This window comes from Lynx canadensis, chromosome F1 (genome assembly GCF_007474595.2).
Source record: "Lynx canadensis isolate LIC74 chromosome F1, mLynCan4.pri.v2, whole genome shotgun sequence".
NCBI lineage: Eukaryota > Metazoa > Chordata > Mammalia > Carnivora > Felidae > Lynx > Lynx canadensis.
Window position 1 is genome coordinate 5,354,892 of NC_044319.2, and position 24,173 is coordinate 5,379,064.

The 24,173-nt window shown below is 38.8% G+C and overlaps 1 protein-coding gene across 1 annotated transcript in view; it reads right to left on the reverse strand.

The window, feature by feature from the left end:
- The window catches only part of CATSPERE (catsper channel auxiliary subunit epsilon), a 197,729-nt gene that overhangs the window by 137,207 nt on the left and 36,349 nt on the right, over positions 1 to 24,173 (reverse strand). The window contains 1 exon segment of the mRNA XM_032591870.1: positions 6,379 to 6,403. Coding sequence (XP_032447761.1) covers positions 6,379 to 6,403 — 25 coding nt within the window.

Consider the following 24,173-nt stretch of genomic DNA (forward strand, 5'->3'; position numbering starts at 1 on the left):
TCATGCAAGTGTACCCCATTGAAAGTCCCCAGTGTCAGTTCTCATAAAGCCTGAATAATATTTTACAATGTGGTTATGCTGTAATTTATAGATCAATTTCTCTAATGGAGCTTTACTGTGGCTCCAGTTTTATTATGTTTTGTTTTACCACTAATATAATGCTGCAAAATATAGGACCTTTTTCATATAGCTTTATGTACTGGAGGTCTGACTTCTGTGGAGTAGATTCCCAGAAGTAAGACTCCTGATCCAAAGGGTATAAATACTTTTGCTAGGTGTTTCCCTATTACTCTCCAAAAATGTACTAAGTCTCTAACTGTACACATTTTCCACCAACAAAATCTGAGTTACACCCTGTGGCCCAGTTTCCCTCTCACAGTGTTTCTCTTGTTTTTACCAGTGTGATGAGCACGACATTTCATTGTGAATTTGGGTTTTCCTGAGATTATGTGAATTTCAGTATTGTTTCAGGTTTGCTAGATTTGCTCTTGGGTACAGTGCGCTTTTGCATTTTTTGTTGGCACTTACCATTTTCTTACCCTTTGTAAGAGCTCTTTGTTTTGTTTGGACTTCAGGTACACATATACAGAATTAGAATAATCACAATCCTTGGCTCACAACACACTATTATTATTGGTATGACTATCTTTTATGTAACTATTTAAATTCTAAAACAGTAAAATAAAAACCAAGAACCCACCACCATATTCGAGTACAAGAACCTTACAAATATCTTGCATTTATCTACATATTGTTCCTTTTCTGGTTCTGTTTCTGCCCAGAGGTACTCACTTTCCTGAACTGTTTATTTATTTTTTTTTAATTTTAAACATTAACATGATGTTTAGTTTTTGGCTATTTTGAACTTAGTCATCCCACACATAGCCCCCTAGGATCTGCTTTTTTTTCTTTCAACATTATGTAACTAGGATTTATTTGTGTTGTTGCCCTAACTGAGCCCATTCATTTTTATTGCTATTTAAAATTCCATCATGTGAATGTACCACAACTTTTCCATTTTCCTGTTGATGGGCATTTGGATTCTTTCTGTTTGGGAGGGATGGATTTTATGAGCATTTAAAAAATTTTTTTTAATGTTTATTTATTTTTGACAGAGAGAGAGCAAGCGAGCATGAGTGGGGAAGGGGCAGAGAGAGAGGGAGACACAGAATCCGAAGCAGGCTCCAGGCTCTGAGCTGTCAGCACACAGCCCAACGCGGGGCTCGATCTCAGGGATGGCGCGATCATGACCTGAGCCAAAGTCAGAGGCTCAACCTACTGAGCCACCGAGGCACCCCATGAGTGTTTTCTGCTATGAGCATTTCTGAAAATGTCTCTTGATGCTTGAGAGCAAGAGTTTTCTCCTGGGTATATACTCAGGAGTGGAAATGATGAGTTGCAGGATATGTGTCAGATTATGCAGGATGATTTCACAAAACGGCTGCACCAGTTTACAGCTCCCCCATCTCTTTGAACACTTAGGGATATATTAGCTGGTTAGTGTCATCTATGTTGTAAAATTTTTTCATAACTATTTATTGTCTGAACTATGCTTATGGTACTTTTGTGATACAAAAGTTTTTAATTTTCACGTTTTCAATTATGGCTATCTTTAATTTAAAGATTCTGGTTTCCAGTCTAGGGTAAGATTTCCCTTCATTTTATATGGTACAGCTTCAAGTTCTCTCCAAATCTGGTTTTACATTAAACTCTTTCTCGTATGCCAATTGGAATTTATTTTTTTATATGGTATAAGAGAGGATTACACTTTCATTTTCTTCCAGGAGTATAACATATTATACCGTATTACTACACATAATTGGTGAAATATTTTTTCAAAAAGAGACCAAAAAAACCCCCCAGACTCTTAAAGACAGAGAACAAACTGGCGGTTGCCAGGGGTTAGTTGGGTGGGGGATGGGTGAAATAGGTGAAAGGGATTAAGATACACGCACACGTATCATGATGAGGACTGAGTAGTAATGGATAGAATGGTTGGTTCACTATATTGTATACCTGAAATATAACATTGTGTGTTAATTATATTGGAATTAAAAACAAATAAAAATTTTAAAAAGAATAAATTGGAAAACAAAGATATTTTTTCAGTCAAAAAATTGACATTAGGTCCAATTAAATACTTTAAAAACTAGATCTTTTTTTTTTTTTAATTTTTTTTCAACGTTTATTTATTTTTGGGACAGAGAGAGACAGAGCATAAACGGGGGAGGGGCAGAGAGAGAGGGAAACACAGAATCGGAAACAGGCTCCAGGCTCTGAGCCATCAGCCCAGAGCCCGACGCGGGGCTCGAACTCACGGACCGCGAGATCGTGACCTGGCTGAAGTCGGACGCTTAACCGACTGCGCCACCCAGGCGCCCCAAAACTAGATCTTTTAAAGATCACTCAACAGGGGCACCTGGGTGGCTCAGTCGGTTAAGCGTCCAACTCTTGATTTCAGCCCAGGGCATGATCTCGTGGTTTGTAGGATCAAGCCCCACATCGGGCTGTGTGCCGACGACATGGAGCCTGTTTGGGATCTCTCTCTCTCTCTCTCTCTCTCTCCCTCTTTCTCTGCCCCTCCCCCACCCATGCATGCACTCACTCTCTCTCAAAATAAATAAATAAACATTTAAAGTATATTTAAAAAATCATTCAACAAAATTTGAGAGTGATTCTTGCTACAAGTTCTGTGTCTTTCCTGTTAAATTGATTCATCAGTATTTTAGTCTTTATTGCTATTATAAATTTATATATTGTACATTTTTTCTTGTCTTATTACTTACACTGTTATGTTCAAGACAATGTTAAATAATAGTGATGATATTTACTGACAGATGAGCACATTTGTCCAGTTTCTGATTTTAGTTGAATCAAAAGTATTTCATAATTTATAATAATATTGTTAATTATTTGAGAAGTCAGTGTTTTTTTTATTAAAATAAAGTGGTTCCCTGGGGTGCCTGCGTGGCTCAGTCGGTTAAGCATCCGACTTCGGCTCAGGTCATGATCTCGCAGTCTGTGAGTTCGAGCCCCGCATCAGGCTCTGTGCTGACAGCTCAGAGCCTGGAGCCTGTTTCGGATTCTGTGTCTCCCTCTCTCTCTGCCCTTCCCCAACTCATGCTCTGTCTCTCTGTCTCTCTCTCTCTCAAAAATAAAAATTAGAATAACATTTTTAAAATGTTAAAATCAATGTGGTTCCCTTCTAAACTTGTTTTGTTTGGTGTTTCCATTAGGAATGGCTGTTCAATTTTTAAATTTACTGATGTGATCATTTATTTTCTTCTTTACTGCGTTTATGGAATGGATATTGTTGTCATCTTTCTTGGTATTGAACCAATGTTGCATTCTGGAAGATACTGGCCCTTTTTAATTTATTCTTTTAATACATTGTTGGATTCCATTTGCTATTATTTTATGTAGAATTTTTGCACCTATATATACAAGGATATTGATCTACACTTCCTTACTTCCCTTCTCTTTGCCTGCTTTTGGTATTTTTGCATATTTATTAGTGGTTTTTGATTTGTGGTAACCATTAGGTGTGTATATAACCTCTTCTGCATATAGCAGTCCATATTAAGTCCATGGTTGTTAAAGTTTGAACACATTCTTTACTCCTCTCCTCCCCACGTTTAGGTATATATTGTTATATTTCACATTCTTTTAATTTGTGAGTTCCTTGACTTTTTTTTTTTTTACAGAAATATTGTTACTGCTTTGTGTTTCCTACTTTATACTATCACTTTTGGTCTTTCCACTCAAAGTGTCCCCTTTAAAATTTCTTACAGGGCTGGTTTAGTGGTCATGAACTCCTTTAGTTTTTTTGTTTTTCTGGGAAACTCTTTATCTCTCCTTCTATTATGAATGATAGCCTTGCCAGATAGAGTATTCTCAGGTGCAGATTTTTCCCATTTAGCACTTTGAATATATCATACCATTCCCTTCTGCCTTGAAATGTTTCTGCTGGAAAATCTTCTGCTAGCCTTATGAGTTTTCCCTGTTAAGTTAGTCTTCTTTTGTCTTGCTGCTTTAACATTTTTTCCTTCATCACTATATTTTACTAATTTAATTACAATATGTCTTGGTGTGGGTCTGCTTTTGTTGATTTTGAGGGGGGTTCTCTGTGTCTTCTGGATATGGATATCTGTTTTCTTGCCCAAATTAGGGAAGTTTTCAGCTTCCCTAATAAATTTTCTAACCCCTTTTCTCTCTCTACTTTTTGTGGCTCTCCTATAATACAAATTTTATTACCTTTAATGGAATCACTGAGTTCCCTAACTCTATTCTTGTTTTGCATAATTCTTTTTTTCTCCCCTCTTATGTTCAGCTTGATTACTTTCCATTACTCTGTCTTTTGGGCTATTAATTCATTCCTCTCCTTCTTCCAGGCTGTTGTTCATTCCATGAGGCATATTTCTCATTTTGTTTATTATGACCTTTATTTCTGCTATGTTGTTCCCTATCTCTGTGTAAGGGTTTAACTCATGTCTTCTACTCTTTTTGAGTCCAGTGAGTATCCTTATGATCAATGCTTTAAATTCTCTATCAGACATGTTACTTATATCTGTTTCACTTAGATCTCTGGCATGGTCTTGTTCTGTTCTTTCATTTGGAATAAATTTCTCTGTCTTCTCATTTTGTCTATGTCTCTGTGCCTATTTCTGTGTTAGGAAAGTCAGCTATGTCTCCTGTTCTTGAGGGTAATGATCTTATGAAGAAGAGGTCCTATAGTGCTCTCTGCCATGTAATGTCATCTGTTCCCCAGGGCCTGTGCTTCTGGAAATGTCTCCAATGTGTGTTGCATGTGCTCTGCTGCTTTGTCCTGGCTGTTTTGTCCTTCAGGCCAGTCATCTGCAGAGTCTCTGCCTATTGTAGGCACTGTTTGGTCTCTGGCCTGAATGTGGCACATTTTAACTAGGTGTGCTTTGGTCTGTTTGTGAAGTGAGCTCTGTTGACTCCACTTGGCAGAACTGAGATGCTGCAAAATTCCCATGATGGGTAACATGGTGTGAGTAGGGGTTTAGGCTGGTCTTTTGGGGGAAGGGGTCTGCCATGCTGGGGCTGAGACAAGCATGGCTCAGATAGGCAGTTCTACTGGAGCATGCGGGAGTGGAGCTTGGTGTAAGCAAGGTAGGTAGTGAGTGTCAGTGCCGCACTGGTTCCCACAGGTGGTCCTGTGCTTATGCTGAGGGTCAGGAGAGGGAAATGACGCTGGCCAATTCCTTTGTTCCCCGAGGTTTCTCTCTGTGAATGCTACTTCTCTAGGACTCGCTCTGAGATGACTGAATAAACTCCCCACTGTGTGCCACAGGTGCTGTTTTGATTGCTATTTCCACAACGTAGGGTTGTTTGCCTGCCTTCTCTGCAAGAACAGTGCAGTGCCATTCGGGGTCTATCCCAGCCAAGCCCACTGACCTTTAAGCCCACTGGTTGCAAGAACTCATGAAATTCAGCCCCTCTTGCTTTCCAAGCCAATTGCTACAGGGATTCATTTTTCCTGTGTGCTCCCCTGTGTGCTAGTCTGTCTCTTGTCCTTCTTCATGACCATGGCTCCCTCCTTATCACAGTGGCCACAATCTCTCTCCCAAAGTGCATCTCCACACTTCCTACCTTCTTTGATGTGGCTTCTCTACCGTCAGTTGTGGAGTTTATTCTGCCAGTCTTCACATCAATTTCTCGCGTATTTAGGATGATCTGATCGCTATTTAGTTACATTCATGGAAGGAGGCGAGCCTAGGATCCTTCTACTTGACTGTCATCTTCCACCCTCGGACCAGATGTTAAAACCTTTTGATCTCAAGACCCCTTCATAGCCTTAAAAATCATTGAGAATATCACAGAGCTTCTTTTTTAGGTGGGTCAGATCTATCAATATTTACCATGTATCAAACCAAGAAGATTTAAAGATATTTATGAATTTATTTTAAAAACTATGATAAACCCATAAAATGTTAACATGACATATATTTTAATGAAAAAGAGCTATTTTCCAAAACAAAGAAAAGCAGAAGAATGGTTGTTTTGCATTTTACATCACAAAATGTCTGTGTTATCTGTCTTAATAGAAGACAGCTGAATTATCATCTGTGCTCCTGCATTCAAGCTGTTGGCACATGTTGTTTTGGTGGAAGTATGTGGGGAAAATCTATCCTCGCACAGATATGTGGTTGGGAAAGGGTAGAGCTCAGGGACCTCCTGAAAAGGTCTGTGGAGCTCTAGGAGTCCTCAAATCATATTGTAAGTACCACTGCTCTAGGCAAATTTTGTTGAAAAATTAGTTTGGGAAATTCTCCTTCTGGGTAACATGAAAGATTAGAGGCAAATAATACAGTAGTGATATGGGAAGGATATATAAAATTTCAAAACATGTTTTACCTGGGTAAAGTTGTGAAAGAAACTTCTGTTGAGAAAAAGAGGAATCACATTTTAGTAAACAGCAGGCTAAATATTAGTTTGAATACTTCGCTTTCAATATACATGTTTCTAAGTCTCCCAATATTCTTATATTCCATTATAAATACATAAACAATTAAATACTAAATTTTTAAAAAGCTACTATGTCTATAATTAAATATAACGACTGATTCTCACATGTTATCACATGTCAAAAGGCTGACAGGCTTGAATCTGCATGCTGCCTTAGTAACATTACAAGTTCACGTAGCCAAAATTGCATGAGCAGTCTTTAAAACTGTGATATGATCATTCTGCCTAAGAAAGTCTATAGTGTTTACATGCTGTAATTTATGCCAGTTTATGCCAACAAAGTCATCAATTAGCAGTGAAAATCTTTCATTAACTGCCCTTTCAATGTAAATTTTCTGAAAGGAACATTTATTTGTATGTTCAGTTGCATGTTTTCTAGAAAGTGATGTTCATTTAATGATATCTGTATTTTCTTTATCATATAAGCTCTAAAAGTCAATGCCTCGGGACTATGTTCTTTTATTTGCTGACTGCTGCACAGTGCCTGGTACGTTATTATGTATAAAATGGGGAAAAAAAGGATATTTTGGGAATCAGTAAGTATGTATGCAGTGAGTTTCTGAGACCATATAACGAAAACAATATTTCATATGTTCAAGCTGATTTTATTCTATTTTTTAAAAATGTGTTTTTAGAGAGAGAGGGAGCACAAACTGGGAGGAGGGGCAGAGGGAGAGAGAGAAAGAATCTTAAGCAGACTCCATGCTCAGCATGGAGCCCAGTTCAGGTCTCGATTCCACAACCTGGGGATCACGAGCTGAGCTGAAATCAAGAGTTGGATGCTCAACTGACTGAGCCACCCAGGTGCCCCCATATGTTCAATCTGATTTTTAGAAAGCAAATGGAAGTAAGTACTATAAATATTGATAAGTGTTCACAAAGAACTAGGTTGATCAAAACGATCCCAAGCTCCAGGGCTGGTATGTCCTCCTTGTGTTATGCTACTTGTCTGAGGTGCAGGAAATAAGAACAGAAGTGGGTCACTGAGTGACTTACCTGTCTATCTGGAAAGGAAAATTTAAAGGCAAAAGGAGAAATGTACTGATAATATGAGAAAGGTTTTAGTATTAATACTAAAAAGCTTATTAAAGGTAAACTTGCAGAGAGACAGTGTCAGTTGATGTTAAAGTAACAACCTCGATTTTCACGGAAGATGATATTAGCAGTATTCTGTTGGATCTTTATCAGAATGCTTGCCTTTCTTAAGTGGTGCACAAACTGAAGCGTAGAATGAAAAGAGAGTCAAAGAAATAAACCTGAATGGAGCTGACATTTAAGGTAAGGACAGATCATAAAAAGCCAAACAAAAAGACTGGGAGGGGATCGTTAGAAAAAACAGAAGAGGCTGATGTCACCAAGATGGTACAGTAGAAGAAGCCAACCTCCATTCCCCAACAAAGGTCAACAATTAGACAGCTATCTACAAACAAAAAAAGTTCTGGGAGAGTTCAAGAGTCCCCTTAAGAAACTTCAACGAGGTAGAACAAAAACCTAGGAGCAACGGCACAAAAAGGGAAGGAAGAATGCTTCATTTTGTTCTAATCATCCCATCTGCCAAGCCGGCATTGCTCTGTGTCAAGAGGGAACTCACCAGCTGTAGAGTTCCCCTCCCTGGGAAAGGGAGGGCAGGGTGATTGACCAGCGTCCCCAGCCTTTTGGGGTACTGCACGGAAGACCTGTTTAGGTTTCACCCCATCCAGAGACTGTCAAAGCTGAGATGCACAGAGATGGCCAGAAACAAGGAAGAAAGGCAAGCACTACCAGTATCAACCACACAGTGGGAGCAATGAGGGTCCCAGTGACCTGGTTCTACAGGGGACCCAGAAGCTTTCGCTACAGAAGAAACCAGTGGTCAGGACAGCCATCGTGGACCCCTGCAGGTTTCACCAGTTTTTACCCCACAGGTTTTTGCATTTGCAGGTTCCAGCTGCCTGAGTCCCTTCCCATTCCCCTGTCCTCACCACTGGCAGAGAGCAGGATCTGTACAAGCAGCTAGCTTCAGCCTCTGCGGCTGTGCAAGTGCAGGATGCAGCCTAGAACCCCACAGCTTGCCTCCACCCCTCTGCAGGTGCTTAGGGCTAGCTCCTCCAAATGTGCACCTCTAGGCTCCCCAGCCCAGCTGCCACTACTTGCTCCATTACCTTGGGCATGTCTGTGGCAAGACCCTGCATCTTTGGGAAGTCATTCCAATGGTCAAAGCTGTTTGTGCGTCTAGGTCTGGCCTTGTCTACTATCACCGGCCTCCATTACTTGTGCCCATATCTGTGGTGAAACACCACAGCCACAGGAATGCACACAGATAGCCAGGACTCCTACAGTTGTCTGTATGCCTGCATTTGGCCTGGCCCTTGCTGCTGGCCCTGACCCTCAACACTATGTGTGTGCCTAAAACTGACCCCTACCAGGACACAGGAAACTACCAGCAGGCCCCCACAGCTAAATATGTGCACACCACTGGTTCGGGCCACTACCACTTCCTGCTCTGGTCCCTAGCCACTGGACCTGGAGGAGCTGTGGAGAACATTAACAGCCCTTGCAGTCACTGTGAACACTACATAGCACTTGCCAAATATCACACAGTTGTTGATGTTATGGACTCCAGTGGCCTGACCTAATGAGACATCATGCATCTCTGAACCCCAAGGTGCCACATGCCCCTGAGGTGCCCTACATCACTAGACCTGGGGTCACTGTATTCTCCACCCACCAGTGAAGGTTTTCCTTAGCAAAGTCAGTCTTCCAAAGTTTGGAAGAGGTGACTGCTTTTTCAAATATATAGACACTTATGTGAGGCTAAAGGGAACATGAAAAATCAAGGAATCATGACACCACCAAAGGAATACACAAATTCCAGTAATGGGTCCCCCCAAAATGGAGATACATAAATACTTCACAAAGGAATTCAAAATAATGTGTCTAAAGATGCCCAGAGAGCTACAAGAGAACAAAGGTCAACAATTTAATGAAATCGGAAAAACAACAGAAGAATAAACCAAGAAGTTCAAGAGACGGAAAACATGGAAACACACACACACAGAGAAAATTTGAAGCTAAGGATACAATGACTGCACTGAAGAATTTACAAAAGATCTCCAAGAGCAGGCTGGACAAAACAGAAGAAAGAATCCATGAACTCAAAGGCAGATCATTTGAAATCACCCAGTTCAGAAAAGAAAAAAGAAAAAAAGAATAAAAAAGGATGACCAAAGCCTGGGATACCATTAAGAGAAACAATCAGTGCATCACTGGAGTCCCAGGAGGAGAAGGGAAGGAAAATCTTAAAGATAAAATGGCTGACAACTTCCTAAATCTAGGGAAAGATTTGGATATTCAAGTTCATAAAGCTAAATCACCCCCAAATTTCAATGTAAAATGATCTTCTCCACAGCCATTATAATAAAATTATCTAAAATAAAATACAAAGAAGAGAATTTTAAGAGCAGGAGGAGAAAAAAAAACAAACCCTCTCATACAAACGATCACCCTTAGGTGATCTCAGCAGAAACCTCACAGTCAGGAAAGAGTGAGATGATACATTCAAGGTGCTGAAAGAAAAAAACTGCCAACCAACAACACTTTATCAGCAAATCTGTCCTTTAGAAATGAAAGCAAGATAGACTTTCCCAAACAAATAAAAATTGAGGGGGTTTATCACCACTAGGCTTGCCTTACAAGAAATGCTGTGAGGAGTTCTTCAAGCTGAAATAAAAAGTCCTCTAATTAGTACAAAGAAAACATGAAAATATATAACACTCTAGTAAAGGTAAGTCTATAATGAGATTCTGAATATTTTAATATTGTAGCAGGGTGGTGTGTTAGCCACTTACCTTTAGTATAAAGGTTGAAGGACAAAAGTATTACAAATTATAATGGCCACACAACATCAGAGATGTGGAATTCTGGGAAGATGGCAGAGTCGGAGGATTCTAAGCTCACCACATCCCACAGACACACTGAGATAACAGCCACACGAGTGCAACTAACACGGAAAATGACTGAAAGACTGGCAGAACACACTTTTCACACTTAATCGTAGAGAGGAGGCCGAGTCAAAATGGGTGGGAAAGGCTTTCGGGAAGCCTTGGCTGGGAAGTTTGGCTGGGAACCAAACACGCTGGTGAGGCCAACCCCAAACAGGAGGGACAGCTCAAGCATGGAGAAACGAGAGCATCAGACTCCACACCGGGCACCCCAGGCACGGGGAACCCAAACTGGGAAGATGAGTACCCATAACACTTGGCTGTGAAAACCAGTGAGGCTCAATTTCATGAGTTTTTACAACCAGCAGGGCTTAGCTCTGAACACCTTAAAAATCAGTGGGCTTAGCTCCAGGAGAGCCATTGTGCAACAGGAAACTGAAATGCCACCTGTAAAGGGCCAGCAAAGTAAACAACCCAGCCAAGGCACAGCAGAGAAGCAGCAGTCTGGAAAGTGCCTGAGGTATATGGCACATTTATTTACTGAGGTATCGATTTATTTGCTAATCTCAGAATATGCACTGGAGGGACAGGGACCTTTAAGAGACTTCTCCAAGAACAGAAGAGATGGCAGGCACTGTTTCTCTGCCCCCCACCAGCCTAGACAGCTGATGCTTGTGGGAACGAGCATGAACACAATCCATGTATCTTGCTAACACTGCATTTTCTGCCTCCAGGTTCTCCTGTGTATCCACCCCATCCAACCCACCCCATGTGGCAGGTGTCTCTTCAAAGTGGCTCCTGCCCCAGCACACCTTGCAAGCAGCCTTGGCAGGGACGAGTGGAACTCCAAGGTGACTCCAGCCCTGGGGAGAGGGGAAGAAAACCAGACACACAGCAGTGTCCCCATAGTCCCAGCAGCTAAACCTTACAGCTGGCAGTGCAGTGCCCTGCCGGTCGGTGTGACTGCAGCTCCCGCACACATACGGGGGAGCAGGCGTGTGGTCTGACTGTGGCCCCATTCACCAACAAAAAGCTCTCAGGGGCAGCACAGGAAGAAATCCCTGCAGTTCAGTGTGACTACAGCACCCACAGACAGACTGGGGGCAAACTGTGAGTCTCACTGCCAACTCCACCTACCAACAAAAACCTCCCAAGGGACAGGCTGGGAGAGCACTCTGTAGGTTGGTGCAAGGGCAACCCCAGCAAATGGAATGGGGGTTGGCATCGGGCCCAACTGCCAGATCCACACACCAAGGAAGGCCTTTGTGGACAAGGCAGGGAGAGGGCCCTATAGGTTGGTGAGACTGCAGCTGAGGGCAGGCACCTGTGCTGACTTCTAACACTGCCCAGTTGCAAGCCCACAGGGGCCCCAGACCGGTTCCTTAATAGCACAAGGACTAAACCCCACCCAGTGTACCCAAAAAAGGCAAAAGTGGGCCAATGTAACTGACTTGACTGAAGGCAAATGTGGCTCAGCCACAACAGTAGGGCATATACAATCCACATGGGAGACATCCCTGAAGTGCCTGGTTCTGGTGAACCTAATGGTAACCACAAATCAAAAACCTTTGATACACGATAAATAAAGAGAAAGGGATCCAAGCATATTACTAAAGAAAGCCATCAGGCCACAGGGGACCTGAGCAAAAGAAGAAGAAAGGAACCAAGAGGAACTACAGAAACAACCATAACACAAATAACAAGATGGCAATAAGTACACACCTATCAACAACTGCTCTAAATGTAAAAAAATTAATGCTCCAGTAATTTGTGTCAGAAAATACAGGGTGACTGAGAGAGCGAGAGATAAAAGGAGATGCATCTATATGCTGCCTTCAGTAGACTCACTTCACACCTCTAGACACATGCAGGTTGAAAGTGAAGAGATGGAAAATCATTCATCATGCAAATGGAAGGGAAAAGAAAGTTGTGGTGACAATACTTATATCAAAAACATACACTTTATTTTTTTAAATGTTTATTTGTGTGTGTTTGTGTGTGAGAGAGAGAGAGTGCGCATGCACACGCACACAAGTGGAGAAGGGGCAAAGCGGGCCCACACTAGCAACGGAAAGCCTGATGTGGAGCTTGAACTCACTCACTGCAAGATCGTGACCTGAGCCAAAGTCAGATGCTTAACTGAGCCACCCAGGCACCCCAAACAAAATAGACTTTAAAACAAAGACTAGAAGGTGCCTCATTAGTGCAGTAGGTAGCGCTTCAGTCTCATAAAACAAAGACTAGCAAGAGAGAAAGGGCATGACATAATGATAGAAGGAACAATGCAACAAGAGGACATAACAATTATAAATATTTATGCACCCAATATGGAAACACCTAAGTACATAAAGCAACCATTAATAGACATAAATGAATAAATTGACAATAACACAAGGATAGTAGGGGACCTTAACATCCCACTTACATCAATGGATAGATCATAGAGACAAAAAATCAACAAGGAAACAGTGGCTTTCAATGACACATTAAACCAGGTTGATCTAACAGATATTCAGAAAATTTTCACCCCCAAACAGCAGAATACACATTCTTTTCAAGAGCACAAAGAACATTCTCCAAAATAGATCACACGGTATACAGCAAAACAAGTCTCAATAAATTAAAAAAGATTGAAATCATATCATGCATTTTTCCTGTGTATTAAACTAGAAATGAATCACAAGAAAAATATCTGGAAAGGACACAACACAAATACATGGAGGCTAAATAACATGTTACTAAACAATAAATGGGTCAACCAAGAAATCAAAAAGCAAATAAAAAAATACAAAGAGAGAAATAAAAATGAAAACATAATGGTCCAAAATCCTTGGGGAGCAGCAAAAGCTGTTCTACGGGGTAAGTTTATAGCAATACATGCCTAACTCAAAAAATAAGAGAAATCTCAAATAAACAAGCTAACCTTACACCTAACCTTAAAGCTAGAAAAACAAAAATAAAGCCCAAAGCCAGTAGAAGAAAAAAATAATAAAAATTAGAGAAGAAATAAATTAAGACTAAAGAACAATAGAATAGATCAATAAAACCAGGATCTGGTTCTTTGAAAAGATAAACAAAATTGATAAACCTAAAGAGAGAGAGAGAGAGAGAGAGAGAGAGAAAACTGAAATAAAATCAGAAATAAAAGAGAAGAGGGTGCCTGGGTGGTTCAGTCAGTTGGGCGTCTGACTCTTGGTTTTGGCTCAGGCCATGCTCTCATGGTTCATGGGTTTGAGCTCTGCATAGGACTCTGCACTGGTAGTACAGAGACTGCTTGGGATTCTCTCTCTCTCCCTCTATCTGGCCTCTCCTGCTCTCTCTTCTCTCTCTCTCTCTCTCTCTCTCAAAATAAATAAACTTTAGAAAAAGAAATAAAGGAGGAGAGGGGTGCCTGGGTGGGTCAGTCAGTTAAGCATCTGACTTCAGCTCAGGTAATGACCTCACAGTTTGTGAGTTCGAGCTCCACGTTGGACTCTGTGCTGACAGCTCAGAGTCTAGAACCTGCTTTGGATTCTGTGTCTCCCTCTCTCTCTGCCCCAACCTCACTCATGCTCTGTCTGTCTGTCTCTCTCTCTCAAAAATAAAAAAACGTAAAAAAATTTTTAAAAAGAAATAAGGGAGGAGAAATAACAACCAACACCATAGTAATACAAATAAGAGAATATCATGAAAAATTATATGCCAACAAATTGCACAACCTAGAATTAATGGATAAAATTCCTAGAAACATAAAGCTTCCAAAACTGAATCAAGAAGAAATAGAAAGTTTCAATAAACTGATTACCAGCAATGAAATTGAATCAGTAATCAAAAAACTCCCAACGAATAGAAGTCCAGGAACAGACAGCTTCACAGGTAAATTGTATCAAACATTTAAAGAAGAGTTAATAATGTCTATTCTTCTCAAACTATTTCAAAAAACAGAAAATGAAGGAAAGCTTCCAAATTCATTCTATGTGGTCAGCATTGTCTTGATATCAAAACCAGATAAACACACTATAAGAAAAAAGAGAACTACAGGCCAATATGTCTGATCACAGATATAAAAATTCTCAACAAAATATTAGCAAAACAAATCCAACAATACATTTAAAAAATCCTTCACCACAATCAAGTGGGATTTATTCCCAGGATGCAAGTGTGGCTCAATATTTGCAAGTCAATCAACTTAACACATCACATTAACAAGAGAATGGATACAAACCATATCATCATCTCAATTGATGTATAAAAAGCATTTGACAAAATGTAACATCCATTCATGATAAAAACTCTTAACAAAGTAGGTTTAGAGGGAACATACCTCAACATAATAAAGGCCATATATGAAAAGCGCATCGCTAACATCATACTCAATGGTGAAAAAGTGAGGATGTCCACTCTTATTGCTTTTTTCAACACAGTATTAGAAGTCCTAGCCACAGCAATCAGACAAGAAAAAGAAATAAAAGGTATCCAAATTAGGAAAGAAGAAGTATAACTCATATTTCCAGATGATATCACACTATATATAATAAATCTTGAAGACTCCACCAAAACTACTAGACCTGAGAAGTGAATTCAGTAAAGTTTTAGGACACAAAATTAATATATAGAAATCTGTTGCATTTCTACACACTAATAACGAAGCAGCAGAAAAAGAAATTAAGAAAACAATCTCATTTATAATTACACCAAAAAAACTAAAATAATAGGAATAAACTCTTAACCAAGGAGGTGAAAGACCTGTGCTCTGAAAACTATAAAACACTGATGAAAGAAATTGAAGATGACACAAACAAATGAAAGATATCCCATATTCATGGATTGGGAGAACCAATATTGTTAAAATGTCCATACTGCCCAAAGAAATCTACAGATTTAATAAAATCCTTATCGAAATACCAAAAGCATTTTTTTTAAATTTTTTTTTCAACGTTTATTTATTTTTTGGGACAGAGAGAGACAGAGCATGAACGGGGGAGGGGCAGAGAGAGAGGGAGACACAGAATCAGAAACAGGCTCCAGGCTCCGAGCCATCAGCCCAGAGCCTGACGCAGGGCTCGAACTCACGGACCGCGAGATCGTGACCTGGCTGAAGTTGGACGCCTAACCGACTGCGCCATCCAGGTGCCCCCAAAAGCATTTTTAACATAACTAGAGCAAATAATCCTAAAATGTGTATGGAACCACAAAAGACCCTGAGTAGCCAAAGCAATCTTAAAATAGAAGAAAGCTGGAGGTGTCACAGTCCTAGATTTCAAGCTACACTACAAAGCTGTAGTAATCAAAACATTATGGTACTGGCACCAAAATAGACACATAGAGCAATAGAACAGAATAGAGAGTCTAGTAATAAGCCCATGATTTTTATGGTCAATTACTCTATGATAAAAATGCTAGAATATACAATGCAAAAAAGACAATCTCTTAAAAATGGTGCTGGGAAAACTGGATAGCTTCATGTAAAAGAATGAAATTGGACCACTTTCTTATACCGTGCACAAAAATAAATTTGAAATGGTTTAAAGACCTAAATGTAAGACCTGAAACCATAAAACTCCTAAAAGAAAACATAGGCAGTAATTTATTTGATATCAGCAGTAGAAACATTTTTCTAGATATATATCCTCAGGGAGGGATACAAAAGCAAAAATAAACTATTGGGACTACATCAAAGTAAAAAGATTTAGTACAATAAAGGAAAGCATAAATAAAACAAAAAAAGCAACCTATTGAATAAAAGAAGATATCTACAAATGATATATCCAATAAGAGGTTAATATCCAAAATACACAAAGAACTTCTACAATTCAACATCATAAAAACTCAAATAATCCAGCTAAAAAATGAGCAGAGAATCCAAGTAGACATTTTTCCAAAGAAGACATACAGATGGCCAAAAGAGACAGGTAAAGATGTTCAACACCATAAATCATTCAGGAATGCAAATCAAAACCACGATGACATATTGCCTCATAACTGTCAGAATGGCTAGAATAAAGAACACAACAAATAGTAAGTGTTAGCAAGGATGTGCAGAAAAAGGAACAGTCATGAACTGCTGGTGGGAATGCAAACTGGTGCAGCCCCTGTGGAAAAATTATGGAGGTTCCTCAAAAAATTAAAAATGGAATTACTACAGTAATTCTACTGGTGGGTATTTACTGAAAGAAAATGAAATCAGCAATTTGAAAAGATATATGTATCCATTTATTTATTGCAGCATTATTTATAATAGCCAAAATATGGAAGCAACCCAAGGGTCCATCCATAGATTGGTATGTATATACAATGGAATATTACTCAGCTATAAAAATCAAGTAAAATCTAAACATTTGCAACATGGATGGAGATAGACAGTATAATGCTAAGTGAAATAAGTCAGTTGGAAAAAGATATACCATATGATTTCACTCATATGTGCTATTTAAGAAACAGAAACAAATGAACAAAGAAAAAAAGAGACAAACAAAAACCAGCCTCTTGATTATAGCAAACAAACTGGTGGTTGCCAGAGGGAGGTGGGTAGGGAGATAGGTGAAATAAATAAAGGGGATTAAGAGTACACTTGTGATGAACACTGAGTAATATATAGAATTGTTGAATCATTATAGTGTATACCTGAAGCTAATGTAACACTGTATGTTAATTGTATTTAGATTTTAAAAAATACATTAAAAAATTTTTAAAGAGATGTCAGTATTGACAACAAAACATAAAATGTGGGGTGGGGAAATAAAATGGTAGAGTTTTGTATGTGATAGAAGGTAAGCTGCTATCAGCCCCACGTAGAATGCTGTTATATCTATAAGATATTTCAAGTAAGCCAACAGGTAACCACAACAAAAACAAACAAAACAAATCTCAGCTATCATAGGTTCACACAAGATAAAGAGAAGGGAATCAAAGTATACCATTGTGGAAAATCATCAGTTTACAAAGGGACAGCAAGAGAAGAAGAAAGGAACAGAGGAATACAAAAAAGTAAGGGGGGCACCTGGGTGGCTCAGTTGGTTAAGCGTCTGACTCTTGGTTTTGGCTCAGGTCATGATCTCATGGTTCATGAGTTCAAGCCCCACATTGAGGGGCACCATTGTGGAGCCTACTTGAGATTCTCTGTCTCCCTCTCTCTCTGCCCCTCCCCCACTCGTGCTGTCTCTGTCTCTCTCAAAATAAATAAACTTTAAAAAAACATAAAAGAGCAAGGAAATTAATAAAATGGAATTGGTAAGACCTATCTAACAATAATTACTTTTAATGTAAATGGATTAAATTCTCTAAACAAAGATACAGAATAGCTGCATGGATAAAAAACAAGACCCCTTTATATGCTTCTTATAAAAGACTAACTTCAGCTTCAAGGATATATACAGGCTCAAAGTAAGGGATGGGAAAAGATAGCTCACGCAAGTAGAAACCAAAATAGAGTGGAATAGCTATACTTATATCAGACAAAATAGATTGTAAGCTTAAAAAGTGTAACAAGAGACACAGAAGGTAACTGTGTAATAATAAAGAAGCTAATTCATCAAGAGGCTATAACAATTGTAAACATATATGCACACAACATCAGAGCACCATATTAAGCAAATACTAACAGGTCTGAAGAGAGCAATATAAAATAATATAATAGCAGGGGACTTCCATATGCCATTTTCAACAATGGATAGATCATCTAGACAGTCAAGGGACTGTTGGACCTTGGACTATACTTTAGACCAAGTGAAACATGTTAGGTTAAAAAAAGTCTCAGCAAATGTAAAAAGATTGAAATCATACTAAGTATATTTTATGACCACAATAGTATGAAACTAGATCAATTACAGGAGGAAAACTGGGAAATACACAAATATGTGGACATTAAACAACACACTGAAAAACCATGGGTGAAAGATGAAATCAAAAGGAAATTAAAAAAATATCTTGATGAGCACTGGGTGTTGTATGTAAGTGATGGATCACTAAATTCTACTCCTGAATTCATATTATACTATGTTAAATAAATAAAATAAATTGGATTTAAATAAAATAAATTTTAAAAATATCTTGAAACAAATGAAAAAGGAAACACAATATAACAAATTTATGGGATGCAGCAAAAACACTTCAAGAAGGGGAGTTTATAGTGATAAATGCCCCCATTAAGGGAAAAGAAAGGTCTCAAATAATCAACCTAACTTTATATGTCAAGCAACTAGACAAAGAAGAACACACTATATCCAAAGTTAGCAGAAAAATGGAAATAACAAAGATCAGAGCAGAAATAAGTAGAGACCAAAAAAACCAGTAGAAAAGATCAACAAAACTAAGAACTGTTGCTTGAAAAAATAAACAAAATTGATGAAACTCTAACTAGACTAAGGAAAAAGAATACTCAAACTACTAAAATCAGAAATGTGTGGACACTACTACAAATTCTACAGAAATGCAAATGACCATAAGCGACTGCTGTGAACAATTATAGACCAACATATTTGACAATCTAGAAGAAATAAATTCCTTAAACATCATCTACTGAGACTAAACCAGGAAGAAGTAGAAAATATGACAGACTAAAAATGAGTCAGGCGATTGAGTCAGTAAGCACAAATCTCTCATCAAAGAAAAGCCCAGGAATAGATGGCTTCATTAGTTAATTCCAGCAAATATTTCAAGAAGAATTAATGACAATCCTTTTCAAACTCTTCCAAAAAACTGAAGAGGAGGAAACTCCCAAACTCATTTTACAAGGCCAGCATTATCCTGATACCAAAGTCAGAAAAGCACACTACAAGACGCGAAAACTACAGACCATATCCCTGAAGAGCAGATGCAAAAATTCTCAACAACATACTAGTAAAGCTGAATTCAACAGCATATTAAAAGGATCACACATGATAATCAAGTGGGATGTAAGGATGGTTCAACATATGCAAAGCAATAAATGTGAAACACATTATAAAATGAAAGACAAAAGTCATATGATCATCTCAATATATGCAGGAAAACATTAACAAAATACAACATCCCTTCTTAATAAAAACTCTCAACAAATTGGATATAGAGAGAACATACCTCAACGTAACAAAGGCAATATATAACAAGCCTACAGCTAACATCATACTCAATAGTGAAAGGTTGATAGTTTTCCTGTACGATCAAGAACAAGACTAGAGGGGCGCCTGGGTGGCGCAGTCGGTGAAGCGTCCGACTTCAGCCAGGTCACGATCTCGCGGTCCGGGAGTTCGAGCCCCGCGTCAGGCTCTGGGCTGATGGCTCAGAGCCTGGAGCCTGCTTCTGATTCTGTGTCTCCCTCTCTCTCTGCCCCTCCCCCGTTCATGCTCTGTCTCTCTCTGTCCCAAAAATAAATAAACGTTGAAAAAAAAAAATTAAAAAAAAAAAAAAAAAAAAAAGAACAAGACTAGAGTGCCCATCCCACTCTCACCATTCCTACTCCATGCAGTACGGGACTCCTAACCAGAGTAATCAGGCAAGAAAAAGAAATAAAAGGCATCCAAATCAGAAAGGAAGACATAAAATTGTCTCTGCTTGCTGATATGACCTTGAATATCATATATGTCTTCCTAAAGACACCACCAAGAAACTGTTAGAAATAATCAACAAATTCAATAAAGTTGAAGCATATGAAATCAACACGCAGGAATCAGTTGTGTTTCTATACACTAACAATAAACAATCTGAAAAAGGAAGAAAATAAGCACATTTACAATAGCATCAAAAACAATAAAATACTTAGTAATAAATCTAACCAAGGAAGTGAAAGATCTATACACCAAAAGCTATAAGACATTGAAGATGACCCAGATAAATGGAAATATATTCCATGTTCATAGATTCAATAAAATCCTATCAATTTCCAGTGGCATTTCTTCCCCCACAGAAACAGAAGAAACAATTGTAAAATGTGTGTGGAACCACAAAAGACCCCCAATAGCCAAATCAGTTTTGAGAAAGAACAAAGCCGGAGGCATCACACTTCCTGATTTCAAAATATATTACAAAGCTATATTAATGAAAACAGTATGGTGTTGTTATTAAAAACAGACACAAAAACCAATGGAACAGAATCAAGTGTCCAGAGATAAACCCACACACTTATAGTCAACCAGCATTTGACAAGAGAGCCACAAATACTAAATGGGGAAGGAATAGTCTCTTCAGTAAATGGTGTTTAGAAAAACTGGATGTCCATGTGAAGAAGAATGAAATTAGAATACTATCTTACCCCACTCAAAAAATTAACTGAAAATAGAGTAAGGACTTACACGTAAGACAAAATACAGTAAAATTCCTACAAGAAAACATAGGTGAAAAATCTCCTTGACCTTAGTTTTGACAATGATTTTTTAAAATATGGCACCAAAAGAACAAGCAACAAAAGTAAAAATTGACAAGTAGGATCACATCAAACTAAAAAGTTTCTGCACATCAAAGAAGCAATCAACAAAATGAAAAGCTAACATACAGAATAGGAGAAAATTTTTGCCAACCATATATATGATAAGGGGTTAATATCCAAAATATATGAAAGTCATACAACTCAATATCAAAAAACAAAAAACAAACAAACAAAACCCCAATCTGATTATAAAATTGGCAAAGTACCTAAAAAGACATTTCTCCAAAGAAGACATACAGTTGGTATGGTACATGAAACGGTGCTAAGCATCACTGATCATCAGGGATATAATGACATATGACCCCACAACTGTTAGAATGGATATGATAAAAAAAATAAATAAAGACAAGAAATGACAAATACATGTTGGTAAGAATGTGGAGAAAAAGGAACCATTGTGCACTGTTGGTGGGAATGTAAATTGGTACCGATAGTATGGAAAACAGTGTGGAGGTTCTTTTACAAGTTAAAAATAGAACTACCATGTAATCCAGCAATCCTACTTCTGGGTATATTCCAAAAGAAAATAAATCATTATTTTGAAGAGTTATCTGCACTCCCATTTTTTTTAATGTTTATTTATTTTTGGGAGAGAGACAGAGAGAGACAGAGACAGAGCATGAGTGGGGGAGGGGCACAGAGAGAGTGAGACACAGAATCCAAAGCACTGAACTGTCAGCACAGAGCCTGACACAGGGCTCAAACTCATGAGCTGTGAGATCATGACCTGAGCTGAAGTTGGACATTTAGCTGACTGAGCCACCCAGGTGCCCCACTGCACTCTTATGTTAACTGCAGCATCATTCACAATAACCAAGATACGGAAACAACCTAAGTGACTATCAACTGATGAGTGGATAAAGAAAATGTAGTAAATCTATACAATAGAATATCATTCAGCCATATAAAGAAGGAAATCCTGCTATTTGCAACAACATGAATGGACCTGGAGGGCATTATGTTAAGTGAAATAAATCAGACCAAGAAGGACACTATACGACCTCCCTTATATATGGAATCTAAGAACTTCAAACTCATAGAAACAGAGGGTATATTGATGTTTACACCAAGGGTTTGGAGCTAGGGGACACAAGGAGATGTTGGCCAAAGTGTACAAACTTTTAGTTATAAGCTAATTAAGTTCCAGGATCTAATGTGTAGCATGATGTATTGTACAAGAAAATATGTACAACAATAATGAGACATTGTACAAGAAAAAGAAAAAAGACATGGAAGATAGTAGCAGGTAAGTGAAGGAAGAAAAGAGTTTCAAGAAGAAATAAGTCATCTCCAACATTATATGTGGTACAGTGGTCAAGTGCTAAGAGGACTAAAAAATATCCTATTAAACTTGGCAAACTTTCAGTGACTTTACCAAGCTATTTAAGTAGATAGACAGATAGTACGTAGCGAGTACTGGGATAGAGTGATGAAGCCAAACAGTGTCACCATGAATTCAGGAAAGATAGCAGCCTGAGCATGACCTCCTCCTGGATTCTTCTCCCTTCCTTTTCTCTGTTCTAATGAGAGACAGAGAGAGAGAGAGGGAAAATAAATCAAGAGTCTAGATGATAACATGGTACCTGTTCCATGAATTCTCCTCCTCAGAGTCAGAACTCAGGCTTGGGGGCAAACAGAGTCAATAGGTTTGGAAAGCCCAGTGCTCAAGCAGTGCTCAGCAAGGGCCTGGTGCTTGAGGTTTAATCCACTGCAATCTTTCTCTTGAAATTATTAATAAATTTATCTTTGAACTTGTATTTTATATGTGAATTATGATGGGACAATGAAGCGCGCACTTGGGACCTTTGGCTGGTGCAGTCCTGACTCCTGTTCCTGTCTGCCTTCACAGGACAGGTTCTTGGTACCTCACTCCTCCATTCCCTGGTACCTTGGGTTCCACCTGGTCTTGGCCTCCTCACTTCCCTGTCCTGAAAATGCTTCTGCCTTCACCCTGGGCAATGGCCAGGGCTCAGGTGTGGGAGGGTCAGTGTAGGGTATATGAAGTTTGTGGCATCTGGAGTAAGGCATGGCAGCAGCTGCCCCCTGCCTCACCAGGTGGCAGCACTGTGCTGTGGCAGATGGAGGCCTCGTCTCCACAGGAGTGAGTGTCTTGCCCACCCCCAATCAGGGTACTTAGTGTGTTCAAGTGATAAGTTGCAGTACCCTTGGAGGTTACTCATCTGCTATAGGTCAAGATGACTAGACCCACTATAAGGAAAGGTACCAGGCTTGACTTCTTCAGATGCCACCCCTGACTGGGGCATGAGGTGTTGGTCCAATGGCTGTTGACAGGGGAAACCTGGCAGAAAGTGAACTGCACACATGCTGAATCGCCAAGTGATTATGAGGGTCTGCAGTTGGCCCAAGAGTATTCTCACGTCCATGGGAGCATGACATTAAATATAAATAAAAGCACGAAGACCAGTAGAGAGTGACTGGGGAAGAAAGGGAATGCTTTATATTTAAAACTTTTAACACTATTTTTCTTCTGATTTTTTAACAAGAGTCTTCGTACGGCCCAACAAATCACAAAGGCAGTTCTGGATGCAATAATGCAAAAAATGGGAGCATATACTGTGGCAGTTGCCTCTAGACAGGATTTTAGTGAATACAAATTTAAAAATTTTTTAATGTTTATTTATTTTTGAAAGAGAGAGAGAGTGTGACTGGGAGAGGGGCAGAGAGAGAGGGAGACACTGAATCTGAAACAGGCTCTAGGCTCTGAGCTGTCAGCACAGAGCCCGATGCTGGGTGTGAACCCATGGACCGTGAGATCATGACCTGAGTTGAAGTCAGATGCTTAACCAACTGAGCCGCCCAGACACCCCTCGTGAAGACAAATTTTAGACACAGATGATAAGAGAATTAGCAAACTGAAATTAAAAAAAAAAATAGTCTACAATGAGTCATGGAAAACAAAATGATAGAAAATATGAAAATATTTCAAGAAGGACAGAATGAAAAGGTGACATATATTTTCTTATGAAAATCTAAAGAGAAAGAATAAAATGAGAGAATCAATATTTGAAAAGATAATGAATGGTTTTTCAGAATTAATGAAAGACCCTAATCTTCAGATTCAGAAACTGCAATAAACCACATGTAGGATAAATTTTTTAAAAAACCTATAATAGTGAAACACCAAAGGCAAGGTTAAGTCATTAAACAGAAAATACAGACAACCTAAAAGATGAAACTATTAGACAGTGGACTTTACAATTGCAATAGTAGGACCCAGCAGACAATTATTTTATTTTATTTTATTTTATTTTATTTTATTTTATTTTATTTTATTTTATTTTACTATTAGGAAGCTATTTATTAAATATAATTTATTGTCAAATTGGCTTACATACAACACTGAGTGATCATCCCAACAAGTG